The sequence below is a fragment of the Miniopterus natalensis genome, chromosome 3, assembly GCF_054644295.1.
Source record: "Miniopterus natalensis isolate mMinNat1 chromosome 3, mMinNat1.hap1, whole genome shotgun sequence".
NCBI lineage: Eukaryota > Metazoa > Chordata > Mammalia > Chiroptera > Miniopteridae > Miniopterus > Miniopterus natalensis.
In genome coordinates, this window is record NC_142083.1 from 45676287 (window position 1) to 45698478 (window position 22192).

Here is a 22192-nt window from a genome sequence, read left to right on the forward strand (position 1 = left end):
AAGCTTTAAAAGAAGTATGCCTATTTTTTAATTCTAGTGTGGTAGTGAATGATTAAAGAGTATTAATTATATTAAGTGTGATATGGCAGGACTGGCCTGAAAGCCTCTAGAAAAAAAAATTTAATTCATGCTATCATCACCAACTTCCAACGGGAAGGCCTTCAACGATGTCCAAAATCCTCTTAGTTTGTTCTTATCAATCCTGTCCTGTTCTCCATGATAGCTAAAATTCAGACCTTCTCCTCTCTTTATACCCCCAACCTCCCTGAAACTTAAAACTCTCCACTCAGTAGAGGACATCTATTTCACAGAGAAAATACACACCATCAAATGTGAGCTTCTCACTTCCTACCAAACTCACAAGCACTGTATCTACATTAGACTTTTTCCATACCCACTAGAAAATCTGTACACAAAGCAAATCTGTACTTCAAAGCCCATCCTTTCTGATTTTCAGGAACCACTGAATAGCTTCCTTCCTGTATCTTCTTTAATCTCTTCTCTATTTAAATCCTTGCTATCAGCACTGCAACACCTCTGTCTTTTATTGTTCTAAAAAATAACAATAATTTTCCCTTACTTTACAGCCCTCCTCACTCCTCATATTCACAGCCACTTCTCAAAAGATTTGTCACTGACAGCTTCTACATTTCATACCTCCCCACAGTTAACATCTGACTTCTGCTTCATCTCATTCCACTGTAACACCTACCATCAAAATCACTTCATCTTGCCAAATTATATTTCCTTATCTTAAATCTCAGCAGTTTCCCACAAGGTCTACCATATCCATTGTTTTACTCCCACCTTGAAGATCCATTCTTTATATTCCTCTTTGGTGGCACCCCTATCCTAGCAGTCCCAAAATAAGGCTGAATTGCAACCTCAAACCTAATTTACCAAACAAGTGCATAAAAAATATAAAATGTTTAAAAAGAAGCAGTACAGCACACTGGTTTGAGAGCATGAATTCTGGACCCAAACTACCTGGGATGAATCCACCATCAATTAGTTCTTTGACTTTGAATAGGTAATTTAAATATTTTTTACCACTATTTCCTCTTCTATAAAATGAAACTCATAATTCAACCTACCTATTCAAGCTGTGGTTAGGAATTGTACCTGGCACAGAGTAAGAAGTCAATGGGTTACTACTATTTGTTGTTATTGTCATAGTTATCACTATTATTATAGGAAAACATTTGTTTTTAATATAAAGAATAAAGGTCTTTCAAAAAATATCAGTCTAAGAAATAAGTTGAAAAAGTCAAATTTCACTGATTGTAACAAATAGTTGGATCGGTTATTCATCATGTGGTGTAGGATGTCCACAGTAGGGAAGGTTTTGCACATATAAGGACAGGTATGTAAGAACCCCTTGTATTTTCCTATTCATTTTGCTATGAACCTAAAACTGCTCTTAAAAATGAAGTTTATTAATTTAAAAAAATTAAAGTTCTACATAGAGAATCAATATAAACAATGTCAAAGACTAACTGAGAAAAAGTATTTGTAACTCACATCACAAATGGATATTTTACTTGTTAGATATTATATAGAGTTCTCATAAACTAGTTAGCAAAAAAAACAAATGCCCAAATAAAAAAGAACAAATATGTACGAACAGTTGTCAAAAAAAAAAGTAAAAATGGCTCTTAAATAGGGATGTTTTTAAAATGTCTTTGAAACCTCTCTCAACTGTGGTTTTACTGTGGATATTTTAATGCCTTAAATTCTACCAATTGTTAAGGCTCAGGCCACTTTTATATTCACCTAACATCAAAGGGTACATTTTCACACTTTTTTCTTTCACATCTTCTATCACTCGAATTTACTATCCCTTTTTTTTTTTTATGCTGAGGAAATAACATTTATTTTTTTAAATAGTATAATGTGCTATTTATTTATCAAATTTATTGGGGTGACACTGGTTAATAAAATTATTTAGGGTGCATGTGTACAATTCTATAATATATCAACTGTATATTGTATTGTGTATTCACCACCCCAAGTCAAGTCTCCTACTTAGCACAATAAAACTTAGAATAGGTCAAGGCACATAGTAGAGCACTTTATATTTGCTGAAGAATGAATGAATGAATGAATGAATGAATCAATGAATGGCATTACTACAAAAGAATCTGTCTTAAGAGAATACGATAATCTGAGATTACCATATCAGGTAACAACAAACACATACATTAAAACAATATTGCAACCCAGTTTCATATAAACAAAGGGTTATAGAAATTCAAAAATTTGGATATGAAAGTTTCATAGAGTAGATGAGATGTAAGGTGGAAACTGAAATCACATAGATGGAAGAATAAAAGAAAGGGAATTCCAAGCTCAATGACAAATGTGAACATTATAGTAACCATGGGACAGCAAAAAGCCTACTTCAACCAAAGTAGGCTTTAGTATAACGGCAAAGAATTAAGAGAAATAAGATGAAAGAATTTTAGATTACTGAGTCTTTAAAACCAAGAGGACTCATTTAGCTAATGTGTTTAAAAAGATCGCCTTGAAGACTTTTAAGCAGGTAAGGGTAGGAGGACGAAAATGCAGGTAATGTATAAGGAAACTTAGAGCAACATATTGATCAACTGAAGAGAAAGCTGAAGACTAAGGTAGATTCATTTTAAAGAAAGAAGGCAAGAACAAAGATAAAAGTCCGTCCAAAGAAAACCAATCAAACTTTAAGTGTGACTGAACATGAAGGAAAATAACTTCAGAATAAAACTGAGGAATACCTCAAAGTTTATTTCAGGATGTTTTAATTTAGGTGATTGGTAGAATCCTAGAGCCACGAACAGAACAGACTGAAGGAAATTCAAAGAAATGAGCCAGCAAGTCTAAGACAGGCCTCCCAAGGGCAGGACTTTGGCTGCATCAACTTTTCAGAACATGCAGAAAACATGCTTTGCTGGTACAATCATATGACTTCATATGATTAAATCAGATATTTAACTATTTTGACCTATAAATAATGGCAACTTCATATAGTTCAAATTCATACTACATTTAGAATTATACATATAAGGTAAAACGAGAGAAAGGGAACTGTAAAACACAATTATCAACAGCTATGATTTTGAACTCAAGTACACAGGTTTTCAAATTTAATTGTTTACAGAATTAGGTTGGTTTGCCAGCATCAATGCTTCATAGCACAAAATACATTTTTTATTTCTTTAAAGTGAAAATTACAGCAGACATTCTGCTACTTTCCAGCTTAAGAGTAAGAAAAACAATGTACTTTAAGCTCAAAAATTATAATCCCTAAAAAAAAGGAAAAAAAAAGATGAACCCTGAATAAAATGCCTAGGTACATCCTAAATATCTTAATTAGACCTACAACACAGTATAACACATGAATTTGACATAACTATATTGAAAAAGAGCAGCTCTAGGCTTTCTGCTGAAGATGATGATATAAAACCATTTTTCAGCGTTTGATTAAATCTGGAAATAAACTTCAGACACTTTCCTCAATATAAATTGATAAGGCAAAGTGGAAGACCAACAACAAATAGAGGGCAAGGATACTTTTTCACAAGAAAAAAAGCATTCTAATTAAATATATTTCATAAACCACTTTAACATATTAGTGTTAAAATTGTTTTATTATAAATTTATCTTTATTGTTGAAAGTATTACAGATGTCCCCCTTTTTGCCCCACTGACCCTCTCTACCCCATAGGCCTTCATCACACTATTGTCTTTGTCCACAGGTTATGCATATATGCATATAAATTCTTTGGTTAATCTCTTCCCATCCACCCATCCTGCCCCATCTTCCCTCTGAGATTTGTCAGTTTGCTCCATGCTTCTGTCTCAGGATCTGTTTTGTTCATTAGTTTATTTTGTTCATTAGATTCCACGTATGAGTGAGATCATGTGATACTTGTCTTTCTCTGACTGGCTTATTTTGCTTAGCTTAATTTAATACTCTCCAGGTCCCTCCATGTTGTCTCAAAGGGTAAAAGATCCTTTTTTACAGTTGCATAATATTCCATGGTGTAAATGTACCTCATTTAGGCAAAGGACCTAAATAGAAGCTTCTCCAAAGAGGACATACAGATGGCCAAGAGACATGCAAAAAATGCTCAAAGTCACTAATCAGAGAGATGCAAATTAAAACAATGAGGAACCACCTCACACCTGTCAGAATGGCTACCATCAAAAAATTATCAAATGATAAGTGCTGGCAAGGATGTGGAGAAAAGGGAACCCTAGTACACTGCTGGTGGGAATGCAGACTGGGGCAGCCACTATGGAAAACAGAATGGAATTTCTTCAAAAAATTAAAAATGGAACTGCCGTTTGAACCAGTGATCCCACTTCTAGGAATATATCCCAAGAAACCTGAAACACCAATCAGAAACAACTTATGCACCCTTATGTTCATAGCAGGGCAATTTACAATAGCTAAGATCTGGAAACAGCCCAAGTGCCCATCAGTAAGTAGTAAGTAAATCAGTGGATAAAAAATTGTTATTTTAAAATATAATTTTCCAGACACAGAAGGTTGAATGAATTATGAAATATGTCATGTAAAGCAGTATCATAGTCATTAAAATGTTGATGAATAAAATATTTGTAAAGATGTTAAAAAGCAACTTCATCTCTAGCCAAGACATGAATAAATGTTTCATTATAGTACTGATAGTAACAAACAAAAGGTTCAATGGAAAAAGGCACCCCTAAATTCTGCCATTTTTCCTTAACTGCATTTTCTGATATTATAGAAAAATCTCCCTACAGATCTATATTCAAAGAAGCTATTAGTCAAAACCAATAAGTTTATCCTTGACATTTACAAATTATCTTGTTGAGACTAATTCCTACTCATTCCTCAACCTTCACTTCTTCTATAAAACCTTTCTTGCTAAAAAACACATTCATAACTTCAAAGCAGCCTTTATCATACTCAGCTGTGACCACTAACTTAAGGGTCTCATCCCACTAAAACTGCACTTACCCAATTTCTTTAGCCCCCTTCCCACTACCAGGAAAGAGCCTAGCATGTCAGGTTTTCAATACTAGTTGAATTTTTACCTTTTAGATGAAATTAAAGGATAAAGCATAAGTTTTCCCACTGTTCTTCACTACAGTCAGGTCCCTACTATGTGCCAAGCAATAAATTTTGGCATAAAAAAGAAAATTATTCATTTCAAGATCAAAAGACAATTTGTGTTTTTTACGTATCTCAAAGGAAGAAGTATATTTTTACAGGATATTCCTCTTAATTTAATGCAATAGGTATTTTGTGTTAAAATACTTTCTTCTTAAAAAAAAGGTTTATTTTAAAGATTGTTGTTAAAGATTTTTTAATGTTTTGAGAGAGAGAGAGAGAGAGAGAGAGAGAGAGAGAGAGAGAAACATCGATGTGAGAGCAAGACATCAATCAGCTGCCTCCTGCACAACCCCTACTGGGGATTGAGCCTGCAACCCAGGCATGTGCCCTGACCAGAAATTGAACCGGTAACCTTTCAGTGCACGGTCAATGCCCAATCAACTGAGCCACACCAGCCAGGGCTAAACTACTTTCTTTTAAACAAACTAAAAACTACAACTTTGTTAAGTGCAATAATAAAGCTTCATTAAACAAATTTAAAATAAAAAATTTAGCTTAACTCTAAATTTTAAGCCTTATACAAACACCAAGAAATTTAATGTGCACCCCCTAAAGTTAACTATTAAAGATGCAGTCATTATGACTTTAATGTGCGTAATAATTAAACACACTAGGGTCACATTGGTTCTGTTACTAACTAGCTATACAGCAATTAGTCAAGCAATCTCTGGGACTCATTCCTTATCTAGAAAATGGCAAGAGTTAGCAAATGATTGCCACATCTTAAAAGATCTTATTGATGATTGCAATATTTTAATTAAATACATAATAGACTGTTGGCCTTCACATATTTACCATTTCCAAACCACCATCAAAGCCTGTAGTACAGAGTTATTACTAATAGGATTAGCAATCACAAGGATTAAATGAGCTAACATTTATAGGAGACTTGAAAAGAAATCAGAGCTCCAAGTTAATGTAAAGTACACCTTAGCCCATTGCTCAGCATTCTCAACTCAATTAGTGGTTTGTGGGAATTTCTCTCAGGACAGTTGTGAGTGGCAATAGTTCTACAGTTTGTTTGTTTTAACTTATCTCAGATACTCAACCAATTCTCTCTTATTAAATGGTTCATTTTCTTTATAATCTGAACAATTTTTAGTGACTATCAAGAGAAAGAATTATGATGAACATAAATACCTGATATGAATGATGGAGAAGCTTTCTATAAAATCAAGAATAAGAATGTTAGTTGAAATCAGAAAAGTTTTAGTCATAAAGAACTCCTCAGTTAAAGTTAAGACTTACATTACAATGAATGTTACCAAAGCTTTCTTATCTGTCCCTCCTGATTAGAAAACATATTTTGTTGACAATTAATTCTAATTCCAGTTATCCATATACTTTTCTACTTTATTTTTTGTTTTAAAGATTAGATTAGGAGAAAATTGGTATTTTCAATGTGAAACATCTGATCTAGCCAAAGAACTAAGCTGTCTAGTGATAAATAATACAGTGAGGCTTCATTGTCCTAATGTTAATTAATCTCATAGGGCAAAGGAGGGGAATGTAGTAAGCATAAATTTAAACAGAAGTAAAATTATACAATGAATTTAGCCAATAACAAAAGCAAAACTTTTGAGCAAAAAACAACATGGCTTCTCTTTTGAGCAAGACTGTATCCAGAAACAAATGATTCTAATCATGAAACACTTATTCTTGAATACATATGCTCATAAACATAAAAAATTGGAGCCATTTTCTAATCAATCATTTATACTCATCATAAAAATGGCCAAAGTCTTCTCAAACAATAAAAATACTCAATAAACATTCAAGTAAATGAATTTTTGGCTGAGCAGAATCCTCTAGTATGACTTCAGGAAAAGGAAGCATGAAACTATAGCACTGCTTTTTCTACATGGATCATTGTATTTGGGCAAACACTGGCAATCAACAGGTTAAAGACAACTAAAATTAGCTAAGCACTGTGTAAAGGGTAGACATAGATAACAATATAAAAAATAAGCACTTCAGATTAATATTTCAAAAGGCTTCTGCTACTTATCACAAAGATAAAAATATTAAACTATTTTAAAAGGAAAAACAGCCAGAGCTTTTGTGACATTAACTGATGGCAGTCTATATAATTATATACTGACAATATGGAACAGAACAGCTTTCTAAAGTTCCCTTTTCATTAAGTCATCTCTACCTACTGGTGGAGAAAAGTGTCCCTTTCTCTCTTCAATGCCCCTTAGTATCTCCATCTTATCTCTTCTTCACAATCTAAACCTCTCCACTTCAAGAACCTATTGCAAATACCCCTCATTATCATCTACAGCATCTATTTTTTTTCCTTAAAGGAGCTTTATGATAAATAAAATAAGGTGAAAGGAATTTGAAGGAATCCTTATAGTGACTTACAGCAGCAGTGTCAGAGTGTTTGGCATCTGAGTTAGAAAGACCAAAAAATAGTGCTATGTTTGACAGTAATAATTAATTTCCTTAACACTATCTGAGATGTAATATTAGGTATTAACTGGATTGGGAAAGATTTTCTAGATATGTAATAACCAGAAACTATAATATTATTTCTACAGAAAAATATTTTTTAAATTCAATCTTTTCATAAGTTGAAACTTACCAAAGATAAACAATAAAACTGGCACAACAGTATGGTGTCCAAACAGCCCGAGTTAAAGTCAAATCCTACTAGCTGTATGAATTTGGATGCGTTACTCTAATCCTGCTGTGCCTCCATTTCTACATCTGTAAAAATATAACTTCTAGGTATTTATCCAAAGAAATCCAAAACATTGTTTTGAAAAGACATATGTATGTACCCCTAAGTTCACTGTAGCTTTACTTACAATAGCCAAGATATGAAAGCAACCTAAGTGTCCATCAACAGATGATTGAACAAAGAAGATGTAGTAACATATATACACTGAAATATTAGCCATAAAAAAGAATGAAATCTTGCCATTTGTGAAAACATGGATGAACTTAGGGGGTATTATGCTAAGTGAAATAAGTCAGACAAAGAGAGACAAATACCATACAGTTTCACTTATATGTGGAATCTAAAAAAGAAAATAAATGAACAAACAAAACAGAAACAACTCACAGATACGGAGAACATTTTGATGGCTGCCAGAAGGGGGGGGGGCAGTTAGGGAAATGGGTGAAAAAGGGAAAGGAATTAAGATGTACAAATTACCAGTTACAAAAATAGTCACAGGGATGTAAAGTACAGCCTAAGGAATAGAGTCAATAATATTGTAATAACTATGTATGGTATCAAATGGGTACTAGACTCATCGAAGTGATCACTTTTTTAAGTTATTTATATGACTAATCACCATGTTGTACACCTGAAACTAATTAATATCGTATGCCAATTGTAACTGAAAAATAAAAATTAAATTTTTTAAAAATCAGAAGAAAAAGGTTTAAAAAAATCCCCAAGATTTAACTACTTCATAAAAATTTAAATGAGTTAATATAAGTAGAGCAAATAAATATTAATCACTAAGTAAATATAGCTATTGTTGTTATTGAGGAAAAAATTCAACTTCTTATTCCTCAGAATACTTCCAACTTCTACTAACCCTTAAGGCCTAGTCCAATCAATCTTTTATGAAACTCTTCTTGAACTTAATACAAATTAAATATTCCCTCCTTTATCCCCTAAATGTACATTGATAATATTCACAAATTTACATATTCAAAATCACAGAACCTTGAGTCAAAATACAGAGGTCATCTAGTTCTAGTTCAAGCAGACTATTTATTCAAGCCACATATTTACTGTACTATCCAGTTCAAGCCATATATTTACTGTACTTTTCCCAAAGTCACTTTAAAGATACGCTTGTATGAGCAGATTGGTTTTCACAATGTCTAAATATTTTTTTAAAATAGAACACTATAATCAAACATTAAGATCCCAAGTCTCAATATCAAAGTATCAAAAGCTAAAACTGTTTCAGGTTTTTCTACATCTTTTGTTTATGGCTAAAACATAGAAGATATTTAATCTATTTTAACAATAGAATTACTAAGTCTGTTTTATGTAAGTAAAAGATGACTGTAACATCAGGATATTTTGAGTAAATGAGCTGTATTCTCTCAAGAAATGTAATAATTTAAAAACTAAAAATATGTGGCACAAAAATGCAATTTATGAAATAATGCTATAGGGTTCATTTTTTTAAAAAAAAACATATTTCTATTATTTTTCTGTTCACTGTTTAGAAAAATGATAATGTATAACTTTAGCACAAGATTTACTACAATAAATTTTAAGCAGTTCATAAATATGTAGTCATAGGTACTAGGCATATAGGCTGAATATATATATATATATATATATATATACACACATATATACACATATATATATATTTATTCATATTTGTTCCGATGTTACCTCCTTCTGGAGGCTTTCTCTGAATGCCCTATTTAAATGACTACCCCAATCATTTTCTAGCCCCTACTGTGCTTTATCTCTTTGTTGCATTTACCATGACTAACACATATTATGTCTCATGAGATTATCATCAGATTGTCCCAATAAAACATAAGCCCCATAAAAGGACTGCTTCTGTTTTATAAACAGTTATATTCCTGTTGTCAAAACAATACCTGACATATAGATGGCACTTAACAAATAATGAATAACTGAACAAATACTTTTGAGATAACAATTTTTAAATGTTTGGTGAAACAAAAGGTACAACCATTTCAATCAAAAGCAAGAGAATGTTCATTTCCAGGACTGGCGATTTACAGACAAGTTTATTTCTTCAAAGTTTCTTCGGAGCAAGTTGTGTTCATTCTTGATTTTGTAACATGGACAAAACCATGGCACAACAGTAAAAAAATAATAAATTCTCTCTTAGAAATGAACACTTTATCTTCTGATTTCCTAAAATCAATTAATTTTGCTTTAAGCTTTTATCTCAGAGCAAATAAAAGAACCAAATTATTTAAAAAGTGGACCCAAACCCAAAGCATAAGCTGGTATTATGAATTAACCTGAATCAACCAAAAACTAACCAAGAGAATAATCTCTACGATTTCTTGAACTAAACTTCTTTTGGAAAGAAGTAGTAAATGAGAGAAGTCAGAGAAATAGAGAACTGAGAAAAACACAAATCCCAGCCACTATGTGATTAACTGATGAAACCTGACCAAAATCCATCCTTCAGGCTACACATGTCCATTCACCAAGATAGACCACATTCTGGGTCATAAAACTCACTTTAGCAAATTTCAAAGAAATCATATAATGTCTGCTCTAAGAGCACAATGGAACTAAAATATAAATCAATAACAGAAAGATAACCGGAAAATCCCAAAATATGTGGAGATTAAACATTTCTAAATAACACATGGTTCAAAGGGGAAATCTCAAGAGAAATTAAAAATATTTTGAACTAAACAAAAAGACAATTTATCAAAATGTATGGGATGCAGCAAAAGCAGCACTTAGAGGAAAATTTATAACATTGAACACATATATTATAAAATATTTAGAATCGATCACCTAACGTTCCACCTTAGGGAGCTAGAAAAAGAGCAAATTAAACCCAAAGTAAGCAGAAGCAATAAGAATTAGAGTAAAATTCAATGAAATTGAAAACAATAGAGAAATCAATAGAGAAAAATTAATGAAACCAAAAGCTGTTTCTTTGAAAAGATCAATAAATTCAATAAATATCTAGCCAGAATAACTAAGATAAAAAGGAAAGACACAAATTACTAATATCAGAAATGAAAGAGGGAACATCACAGATCCCATGGACATGAGAAGGCTCATAAAGGAACACTATAAACAACTCTATGCCCACAAATTTTATAACCTAGGTAAAAGGGACCAATTCCTTGAAAGGAACAATTTGCCAATATTGACACAAGAATTAGACAATCTGAATAGGTCTGTACCTATTAAAGAAATTGAATCAATAATTAATAAACTTCCAAGCAGAACACACGAGGCCCAGATGGGTTCACTGGTGAATTCTACCAAACATTTACGGAAGAAATTATACCAATTCTCTACAATCTCTTTTGGAGGACAGAAGCAGAGGTAATACTTCCTAACCAATTCTATGAGGCCAGCATTACACTAATACCAAAAGACATAAAAAGGAAAAAAACCCAAAACTATAGCCCAACATCTCTCATAACTATAAACACAAAAAATCCTAAACAAAATATTAGGAAATCAAATCCAACAAATATAAAAATAATTATACACCATGACTAAGTGGGATTTATTCCAGATATACAAGGCTAGTTAAACATTCAAAAATCAATTAATCCACTACATCAACAAACTAAAATGTCTGATTATCACTAAGCACAAAAACCTCCAATGTCTTCATCAGTCTCCAATGTCTACATTACAGTTCTCTCAAAATGTGGTTTAAGGACCACCAGTTTCAGACTTAACTGTAATACTCATTAAAAATAAGATTCTGAGCTGTGGCTAGTGTTGCTCAGTGGTTAGGGCGTGGCCCACACACTGGAGAGTTCTGGGTTCTATTCCCAGTTAAGGGCATATACCTGGATTGCAAGTCCGATTCCCAATCTCAGAAGGGATCCATGCAGGAGGCAACTAATCAATGTAATGTGTGTCTCTCAAATCAATGTTTCTTTCTCTCTCCTTTTTCTCCCTCTCTCCCACTTTTCAAAACACAGCTGAAGTCACCTACTACCATGACCCCCTCTGCACAGTTATAATTGCTTTCCTCTGCACTCTTTCAGCAAATTACATGTATTTCCCTTATAACATTTACCACATTCTCTTCCCAACACTCCTCACCACCTCCCAAAAGGAAAACTTTTTCATAAACTTTAAGGTAGAGGCTTACAAACTTTTCCAAACCTCAACAGACCATAACTCAATCCCAGCAGTAAAAGTTACCACAGGATGCTATACAGATAAAACAAAACATAGGATGCCTTCAATTCCAGGAGCTAGCTCTAATCTACTTTTCTCCTACAAACCGGCCTAAAATGGTGAAAAGATCTATTTGATTAAAGTTGGTCTGAAAAAAATAAATAAATAAATAAATAAATAAATAAATAAATAAAGTTGGTCTGTAAGTTTAAAAAAGAAAAATTAGAAAACATATAGTTTTATTCTTTAGTAAATTGCCTATAGACTATCCACTTTCTCAACATGAAACAAATTAAGAGTGAATACACGGTATTTTTAGTCTGGATCATAATCCTATTGTCATCTGCACACAAAAGGAGAACCGTATTACATGTACAGGTGTTTACTGAATTTTGGTCTACATAATGTATCAGAGAATAAGAGAGCAGAATGAGTTTATATCTATTAAAACAAAAATAAAATTAAGGTGTCCCAAGGCCTTGTCTTCCATTTGGACTAGTATTTAAGACAGCTATGAAATACTTGGCCAAACATGGACAAAAATTCCAATATTACCTACATGATGCATAAAAAAACCCAAAAAGAATGATTTAAAAAATCAAACTTGGAAAATCAACATGGAAAAAAAAGTGGCAATCAGACTAAATCTTAATAAAAAACATGTACATTGTACTTATTTCGAAAAACTCCTAAGGGAAGTCATGAATCATAAATATGAGCTAGGTGTTTTAATTCCCATCAAGTCCCACTTCTCTTATATAAGAGGAAAACGGAACTCTTGTCTTACCTAAGTTGAGTAATTTTGCCAAATTCATGTAACTAATAATGGGCAGAATCTGGGTCTTCTGAATTCAAGTACTGCACTGTTTTCATTGCATCATTAGGCCAATCAGTGCAAAAGTTTTCAATTCAACCAAACTAAAGCCTAAAGAAATTCAACCCTTGTTAACTTCATTTAATGGCTAAATCCTTTCTTTTGAAGGATTCTAAGCACTGACACTTACACATACAGACATTATCAATTCCATATCTGGGAAAGCTAAAGTGGAGTTAGGTAAATTAATTTAGAAATATAAGCAATACTAGAATGAAGAAAGTCAACTACCTGGCCCCTGGTGACATTCTGCAGGTGACATTCTCTTAAGTGAAACTTTAAGAAACATCATGAGTTTGTTTACCTCAGCTTAAAACAAAACTACCTTTTCTGAGAGGTTTCTACTTCTAGCATTAGAGAATACTGGGAATAAGTTCACGTTCAGTTTCTCTGTGGTTATTATGAATTTGAGGATTTTAACTACATTCTATCTTAACCTTTTAAGACCAAGGAGTCAAAAACAGCTTAAATTTAAGAAGTGGAGATCTGAGTTTTAATCCAGACTGTCGACTACTGTTACTTTAGGTAAATCATTGCCTATTTCTAAATCTCAGATTCTTCCTTCTGTAAAACTGGGGAGAGGGTAGGCTAATTATCATGTTTGGCTCCTTCCCATTTTACTGTTCCCTATCTCTACTTCCATTGATACTAAAGGAAAAAAATAATACTGTATTATTCACTGAGGTGCTAACACACACACACAGTGTCTAAAAGTCAGAGGTTAGTAGTCATGGCACAGAGTGCACTAGGAACAACGTTATTTGGAGTTTCTTGTTTCACATTCAGTTAAGTTTCTAAAAGTCATTCAAAAGTCAATCATCATACACAATAGCTGAACAATGTCAATATTAGGTGCTGAAAAGTATGGCAAACTGAAGATAAATTCCAAGAAAGAATCCCCTCCAGATGAGGATTTGAAACCTTTTATATAGTCAAGAAACTGACAATGTTGAATTTTACTGGACCCCTGTGATCTTGGAAAACAGCAAAGGATAAGAAATTCCCCCACCCTCACCTTTTGTGTTCTAGAAAAGGATAACTGCAAAGAACCACTGGACCCCATTGGACCTGGGTAAAGCTCACAGGTGACCCTCTTGTTTACATACAAGGCCAGACACAAACCTCCAAATTCATATTCTTTGCTTCATAAATGACTAGCTGAACTACTTGTCCCTGTAGATCAACTGGAATAAAATGTTTGTTACTCAAATTCTGGTTAAGATCCCCTTCCCCCAGGTCCCTGAACTTCAGCCCACCCTCAGTCTGAAACAGCATACAACCCCTCAACAGCTCCTTTACAGAATAGACTCATCTGAGGGTAAAACAATCCATGATCTGCTATCAGACCATACTACCCTTTCATCTCACTTCCCCACACCTGGTTCTTTTAGCCCTGTTTACTCCTCTCTATAAAAGAAAAACCCCTTTTGCCTAACCTTTGAGACTCTTGCAGATCTTACGGTCAAGGCATTCTCCCTATTGTAACAGTCCCTTCCCCCACCTCCTTACAATATTCCTTTCGAATAAAGTATTTCCTTACTAAAGTCCCGATTTTTTATTTGGCACCCTTTCCAATTCCAAAAGGGCTGAGTTTGAAAGACATGCTGACCTTGCTGTTTCTTTAAGTAAGTGACAGGTGTTCACCTGTACATGGGGATACGTTGTGCCCGCCTGAAAAGGCTAAAGGCATTTCTAAGATCTGAAGCTTTGGCCACTGCCCTGCAACTACGGAGAGGAGGAGATGGTCAGCCAGGCAAGGTCAATTGTGGGACCACCTGAGACGACCAACCGAGCAAGGTCAACTCTGGGACCACGCGCCGCACACTGTGAATGGGCCACGAACATTTTGGCTACCGTACTCCTGGACAGGAGTCGCGGTTGGGCAGGACAAGATATTGCTCCCTCAGGGGCCCAGGCGCCCCGGCGCTCCAAGGCAGGTGTTGGGTCCTGCCCTGCGGCTCATTCCATTGCTTCTGCCCGCTCCATCCTCAGCGGGGCACTGGACCGGCTCCCTTCCCAGGACTGACCTCCGAGCCCTTCCCACCCACAGTAGTTACTCCAGCCCTCACAGAAGGACTCACCATGGCGCCAAGCACAGGTAGTGGACCAGACGCCCTGGAGTGACCGTGAGTGTCCCGGATCTCCCCTCTTCACCCGCAGCCAGGAACCTGTCGACACTGTGAGGGAGAGGGTCTTCCGGCTCTTCCGGAAGTTCAGCCCGCGCGGGACAGGAAGTCCCGCCCCTCTCCTGAATAGCGTCAACCCCACGCCACGCAGAGGTGAGGATACGCAAGACGTCCTCTAGTGCCTCTTCCGTAGGTGCTGGGTTAGAGGCGGGGGCGGTGCCGACCTTGAGAGCGCAGGGGAGGCGCAGGCGCAGGCGCAGGCCAGGTAGGTGGGCGTGAGGCTCCCCATTGTGGCGCCTGCGGGCTCCCGAGGTGGTCGGGTGATGTGGGCAGGAGCGCGTCCTCCCTGGGAGGTGATGGAGGAGCAGGCTGGGGAATGGGGTCGGAGCCGGCCCGAGACCCAGCGGATTTAGGGAGGGATAAAACCTCGGTTAGGCTGTGCTCGGGCTGAGACAGCATTGCGAGGCCTCAGCTCCGCCACGCCCTTTCTCTTTTTACCTCCTGGGTTTTGGGCTCGCCCTCTTTGGAGACTTTAGGGGTCGTGAGAGACCTGTGTGTCTGTCGTCTTCGCTCCCTGCATTAGCGGGTCCTCCAGCTCGACCCTTCTTCAGGGCAGTGGAATTTGATCGTGAGAAGTTGTTTCACTATTCAGAGATGCCAGCTGGAGCCAGAAGAACATCTACCAACAGCAGAGAAACCAAGAAGAGAATTCTGCCTATTTGATACATTACAATATGAACGGTTTCCTTTTAGTTTAAATATATATGTGTGTGTGTGTGTATAAATATATATATATCATCAGCCCAAAGAAAGTAAAACTCCCATATACCTCTTAATTTTGTGTTTTTTTCTTCCCCTAATCTGTACCCATCAACTTTCTCTGCCTTTTTATTTGGCGATAATGAGATAGTATTGGACGCAGGATTGAAATGGATATACAGAGCACCTTTATCCCAGAAATTAATCTCACAGCTTGCTTAAGTAGGGACTATCTGCAGTTTCATCTGTGGGAATCTCGTTTTGTCATAGTGTCTAGTTTTGTCACAAAGCTGACACTGAGAAGGGAAACTAACTAGGAAGCTTCCGAAAAGGTTAAGAAGGTTGGGCAGGCAGAAGTGGCTGTAGATTTTATATTTCAAACTACCTGGAAAGCATGATATCCACGCTGTGAGTAAATGGGAAAGACCCTGGGAATGAGAGTTCTGAGCCATCCTAAAGAAGCATATACAGGGCAGTTGCTTTATATTAGAAAGAGGGCTAGAGACTGCGTGTATGCACTGGGTTAGGGTTATGTTTTGTGGGTAGATGAGTAGCATAACATTCAGAAGATAAAGGAATCATAGGTCCCAACACTGGAAACAGCTAGAGGTGGGGTGGGGCTGCCAAAGGGTTTGTGAAACGGCTTGTGCTGTGGATGAATCCAGAACTTCCCTGAGGGTTCTACTTTGCTGTAGAGTGTAGACGGACAAAGTTGTGAATAGCCCCAGGGCATCTGCAGATGGTCAGTGTGGTGGAGGGATTTCTGGTCTATCTGTGGGAAGCAGCTGCTAACCCTTGAGGAAGAAAAGGTGTAGAAGGAAAATGGCTATCAGTCTCAGTGACAACACATCTAGTGAAGTCTTACTCTTTCATTTCTGACACTGGTTCTTAAATCTTCCCTAAACCTGGCAGCCTCATTGAGGTTCACAAAGCATGTCCTATGTGACGATAGCACTGGACTTAATATCAGGGTGGAATCCATTCCTGCTAGAGTACAGCCATGAAAGGAAATCACAGTCATTATTTGTTATTTGCTTATTACTTTTAATAGGTCAGGGGTTTCTTATTGGGTGTATGGAAGTGGATAACCCTTGGTCAATATTCTTTAATGTTCTTATTTATATTATTTTTTAAAGATTAAAATGCATGCAATATATGTTTTAAGACAGCATTTCCCAGTTTTTTCTTAAATATTCTACAGAATAATTATAATGTTTTGTATTGGTTACATGCCTTGAAGTAGAGAGATTTACCTGTTTCCATTACTTAAAATAGATGAGAATCTTTGACAAAGATGTAAAGAAAAGGGAGAATAATGCAAGGGATAAAAGATGTGGATGATGGAGATTAAAAAGAAATTTGGTAGTTTTTGGCAGAGGAGATAAGAGTCCAATCTTTGATAAAAGTCTTGGTTGCTTACTGCTTTGTGATGGGGGCTTCCTAAGTGAGAACTAAGCTCAAATACTACTTAAGAACACCAAGAAAAAGTTACCTCCTCCAACACCCACACTCACCTGAACATTTTCAACCATTAAGACCTATCACTGTTCCAAGTCCAGCTCCATAATCTTTGCAAAATGTTTTTTTAATGAGCTCCTCCTAAGAATTTCAACTACTTTTTTTAATCTTTAATAAATATGATTATTGCATGGTTTCATATACAGTGCCTTTGTAATCACCCCCCACCATGTGTATTTTCCTAATTAGACATAAATCCTTGGAATTACCACTCTAAAACAACCTTTCTTTAAGGGGGTAATTTTTTAAATTTTTATTTTCTTTTGCTTAAGAACAGGTGCAAGGAGTTTTTTATTTTTTTTATTTTATGCTTTGTAACATACACCTATGTTACTCTCATCTTAATTTGCAACAAGCAAACATGTTCTTCAGAAGCATATTGCACCCCTTTAGTAATTCAGGAGCATAGCCTTCCTCTGAACCTTTCTTTTTTTACATGTTACCATAGTTATATGTAGGACTACACCACATACCTGATTAATTAATGGAATAACTGTGATTTTAACATAGATTATACAATGCACATTTTCAAGGATCACTAACATACATAAAGGGGATCTGGATATAATTTGGTAACTTTTAGAATCAGGAAAGTCTTTGAACTACCACCACCAAGACAGTAAACATACAAAACCATAAGAAAGTACCTGTTTAAGAGGTAAATTAACTTTATTCATTCATTAAATATTTATTGAGTATCTACTTTCCTAGTCACTGTTCTAGACTTGGGGAAACAGTGTAATTAGAGCAGACACCATCCCTACTATCAGTGAGTTAACATCTCAGTGGTAATCGGCCATAAATAAATAATAAAATTATAAGATAGTAATAGTGCTAAATAGGAAATTAAAATAGATGACCATTTTAGATTTTATGACTAAAGAAAGCTTCTAAGAAAGTGCCATTTAAGCTTCTTTTGACAAGAGAATTCAGTTTTGCAAAAATTGGGTAACTCATTGCTCTTAGAGGGGACAGTAATACAAAACCTTCAGGCATGAACTAGCTTGATTATTTCAGGGACCAAAAGAAGGCCTGCCTGGTTGAAGCATAGTGACAAAGAAGGTTAAGTTTGGCCATAGGAAAGAGCTAAATTATGTTGGCATTGAAAGCCAGGAAAGGGTTTGGATTTTATTCTAAGTGTGATGGAAAAAGCATACTAACCTGAGGACTGGTATGAAATAATATATTTTTAAATCTACTCTGATATATTTTAATTAGAATATTTAGCTTGCTTATATATAATACAACTGCTAATATACTTGGATTTAAATCTATCATATTATTTGCTCTTTGTGAATATTTATTTGAATTAGACCCATCTTACATGGCAAGCTCTACTGGCAACCACTTCTACACCACCATGTTTGGGCTGAAAGGCTTTGGGCAAGGTGGATCTGAGAGTCACACTTTCTAGTAGACCCAGTCCTTGGCTGCCTGCTGGACTACTGCCCCTCCAGGCTGATGCCCAGCCTGGCACCTCATACTCCAAGCACCTGGGGCTCCACTGTAGACCCCATGCTCTTAATGAACCCAACACTGGGAAGAAAAAAAAAAATTGTAATAACTATGTATGGTGTCAAATGTGTACTAGACTTATTGGAGTGACCACTCGTAAGTTATACGTCTGAAACTAATATAATATTGTATGTCAACTGTAGTTGGAAAAAACAGTTGTATCTTTTAATAATAGCTAACAAACCTTGGATAAGGCTACCCCCGAAAGAAAAGAGAGACAAAGAATATTAGAAATGAAAATGGGGATATTACTACAAATTCCGTAGAGATTGAGGAGGCATCATTAACAATTTTGTTATAAAAGATAGGAAAGTAAGAGTGAAATAGTTTCCAGAAAGTGTAACTTTTCAAGTTATTTAAAAAGAATGGTCTGATTACTATGTAAGAGATTGAATGAGTAGGAATATTTGAAAAACAAAAACATGTTGCCCAGAGAGTTTTGCCAAATATTCAATGAACAAATTTCAATCTTACACAAACTATTCCAGAGTATAGAAAAGAGGAAACATGTTTGTATTCATTTTATTTGGCTTCTGTAATCTTGACACTAAAACTTGACAAGGACAATAAGAGAGCCCAATCATATTCATAAAGATAGAGGCAAAAACCTTAAATAACATAGTAGCAAACAGAATCCAGAAAATGTGTAAAAAAGATAATAAAACCTCAAGGTGAATTTAGCCCAGGAATGTACTTTAACATGTTAAAAGATTAAAAGAGAAAAAATCATAAGCTTTAGAAAAAATTAACATAGACATGGATAAAACCTTTTGCCAAAATAGAGTTGTGCAGAACTTCCTTAAGTCAATAAAACCTACAATAAACTTTTAAAAATGAAATTTTATTAAAAAGAGGGGAAAAAACTCACAGACATGGACAACAGTGTGGGGATTGCTAGGCGGTGGGGTGCAAGGAGGGGTGGAGGGCAAAATGGTGATAAATGGTGATGGAAGGAGACTTGACTTCAGGTGGTGAACGCAGTACAGTGTACAGATGATGCGTTGTGGAATTGTGCACCTGAAACCTGTATAATTTTATTAACCAGTGTCACCCCAATGACAATAAAAAGAAAAACTAAGAAAAAAATAAATAAAAATGTAAATTTTGAGGCAGTACCTTAGAATCAGGAACAAGTACCACATTGGAGATACCAGCCAGCATTGAAGGCAATAAGAACAAAGTCTATAAAGATTGGAAATGAAGAAACATAATTTTACAGATTATTAAAATAGCTTTGCAAGGATTCTGGGTATAGTAATATAAAAAAGCAAACTGCATTTCTCTAGCCAAAAGGAACTGTGAGAAAATAATTTTTAATGACACACTTTACCATATTGTTTTAAAAATATGAATTACATGTGAGTAAATTTAAAAATATAGATCTTTAAGGGGGGAAAAAGTCACAAAATGTTATTGAAAGACAGGGTTGCAGTCTAATAAAGGTGATGGAAGACTCAGTTCCAAGATGGCTCACTCACAGGGCTTCCTGAGTGTCTTTACAACATGGCATCTGGCTTTCCCCAGAGCAAGTGACCCAAGAGAGAGAAGTCAAAATCACTCAAACAGATATATCATTACTTCTGTATTCTATTAGTCCCACAGATGATCCCTGGTACGGTTTGGCAGGGAACCACAAAAGCACAAATACCAGGAGTCTGGCTACCATAATTTGTCCTTCAAAGATTCACATTCTTCCCATATGCAGATACATTCATACTCTCCCAAAGTTCTCCAAAACAGTCATCCCATTATAGCATTAGCTAAAGATCTAGAAATCAAAATCAAGTCCAGATATGGATGAAGCTTTTCAGGTGTACTTTCTTAAGCACAGCTCCTTAAATACAGTTCCTCTTAATAAGAGGACCTGTGAACTAAAGACATGCAGTATTTGCTGCTACATACCTAATATGAAATGGATACAATAACCATGTGCATTTAAAAAGGGGTGAGGGTGGTGAGGCACACAAGTTTACAGAAACTTTGAAATCCACCTGGGCAACCTGATCAGTAGTACCTTGAAGAAAATTCAAGGCCTACGTGTAATTCTCCATGGCTCTTAACTCTGCCTTCTGGTCTCTTGGGTCCACCCACTGAATCATCCTTCCTTTTCCATGTTTATAGCTGTGTAATTTCTACCTGTAGCAGTTTGGATGTCCAGAGCCTGTTTTCATTTGGTTCTCTGTCCTTTCCAGTCCAGGCTGGCAAATAGCATGCTAATATAATTCCTTTTTAAAAAATCTCTTAAAAATTATATTCTGCTAATATAATTCTCTTATAAATTTTGTGGGTCTCCTGTGAATTTTATTTTAGTTCATACTATTAAACAAAGCAACATTCATGAATTTCTTCCATATAAACCCTTTTCTACCTTGGGCCTGCCATGTACCACACCCTTAAACTTCTTAGAAGTCCCACAGTTTGATTAAGAGGTTGTGAGGCACACGCTTTATGTCTACATGAAAATATTCTGAGTTACCACATTAGATCTTTTTAGGTCTTAAAGGGCTTTACAACTACACTCTCAACTTCATATTTTCCCATTAGTGCTCTGGATTTGTTCTTTGTTCTCAGCTATTTTCTAATTTTTTATCTGTCACTGGGAGAGGCTGGAAACCAAATCTCACAAGTTCTGGCTCCTTTTGAATAGTCCTTTAACTTACCTCTCTCCTTACGTTTTACTATAAACAAGAAAAAACCAGGTGACATCTTTAACATTCTGGCTGGAAGTCTCCTTAGCTAGATCATTTACTTCGTTAGGCATATTTTCTACTTTGCACATAACTGCAGGTGACAAACCTCCTAAGGTTTCTGCCTCTTTCCTCCAATTTCCAGTAAGACTGTTCTAATCTGCTGAAACCTCATCTGCAGCCTCTTCAGTGTTATCAGGCATCTACAATTTCCTTAAGGCTCTCAAACTCTCTACCACTGTCCTTCAGGTCCTTCCACCTTCTGCCCTCTGCCACCTCCAAAGCCACATGTACACTTTAGGTTTTTGTTATGTCACCATGTCACTTTTAAGTACCAAAAACTTTATTAACTTCCTATTGCTTTATAACAAATACAAGAGTGGGAAAAATGAATTGCAAATCCTTAGACATGGATGAATCTAACAATGATAAGCAACAAAGCAATTCACAAAAGGATATTACAATAGGACTCCACTTCTATAAAGGACCAATAAAAGTAAAAAATATCTTGTTTAACGGTGCAAACAGAAGTAAGTCTATAAATTCAAGCAAAAGAATGATAATCATAGAATCAAGACAGTGATTTTCTCTGGCTGCAGAAGGAAGGGAACAGAATAAGGAGCACACAGGAACATAAAAGTGGTGTGATTATACGTGTTGGTTTAGCTGGAACAATCCTGATTTGCCTGTTTTCCTGGTATAGTAATAGCACTCTTTTAC

The 22192-nt window shown here is 35.6% G+C and overlaps 1 protein-coding gene across 1 annotated transcript in view; it reads right to left on the reverse strand.

Annotated features, from left to right (window-relative positions):
• The window catches only part of TMEM161B (transmembrane protein 161B), a 64994-nt gene extending 49981 nt beyond the window's left edge, over positions 1 to 15013 (reverse strand). The window contains exon 1 of the mRNA XM_016210323.2: positions 14949 to 15013. Within this exon, the coding sequence (XP_016065809.1) occupies positions 14949 to 14951 (3 nt within the window). The 5' untranslated portion in view covers positions 14952 to 15013. The remainder of the gene's footprint in view (positions 1 to 14948) is intronic.
• Between the last annotated feature and the right edge of the window lie 7179 nt (positions 15014 to 22192).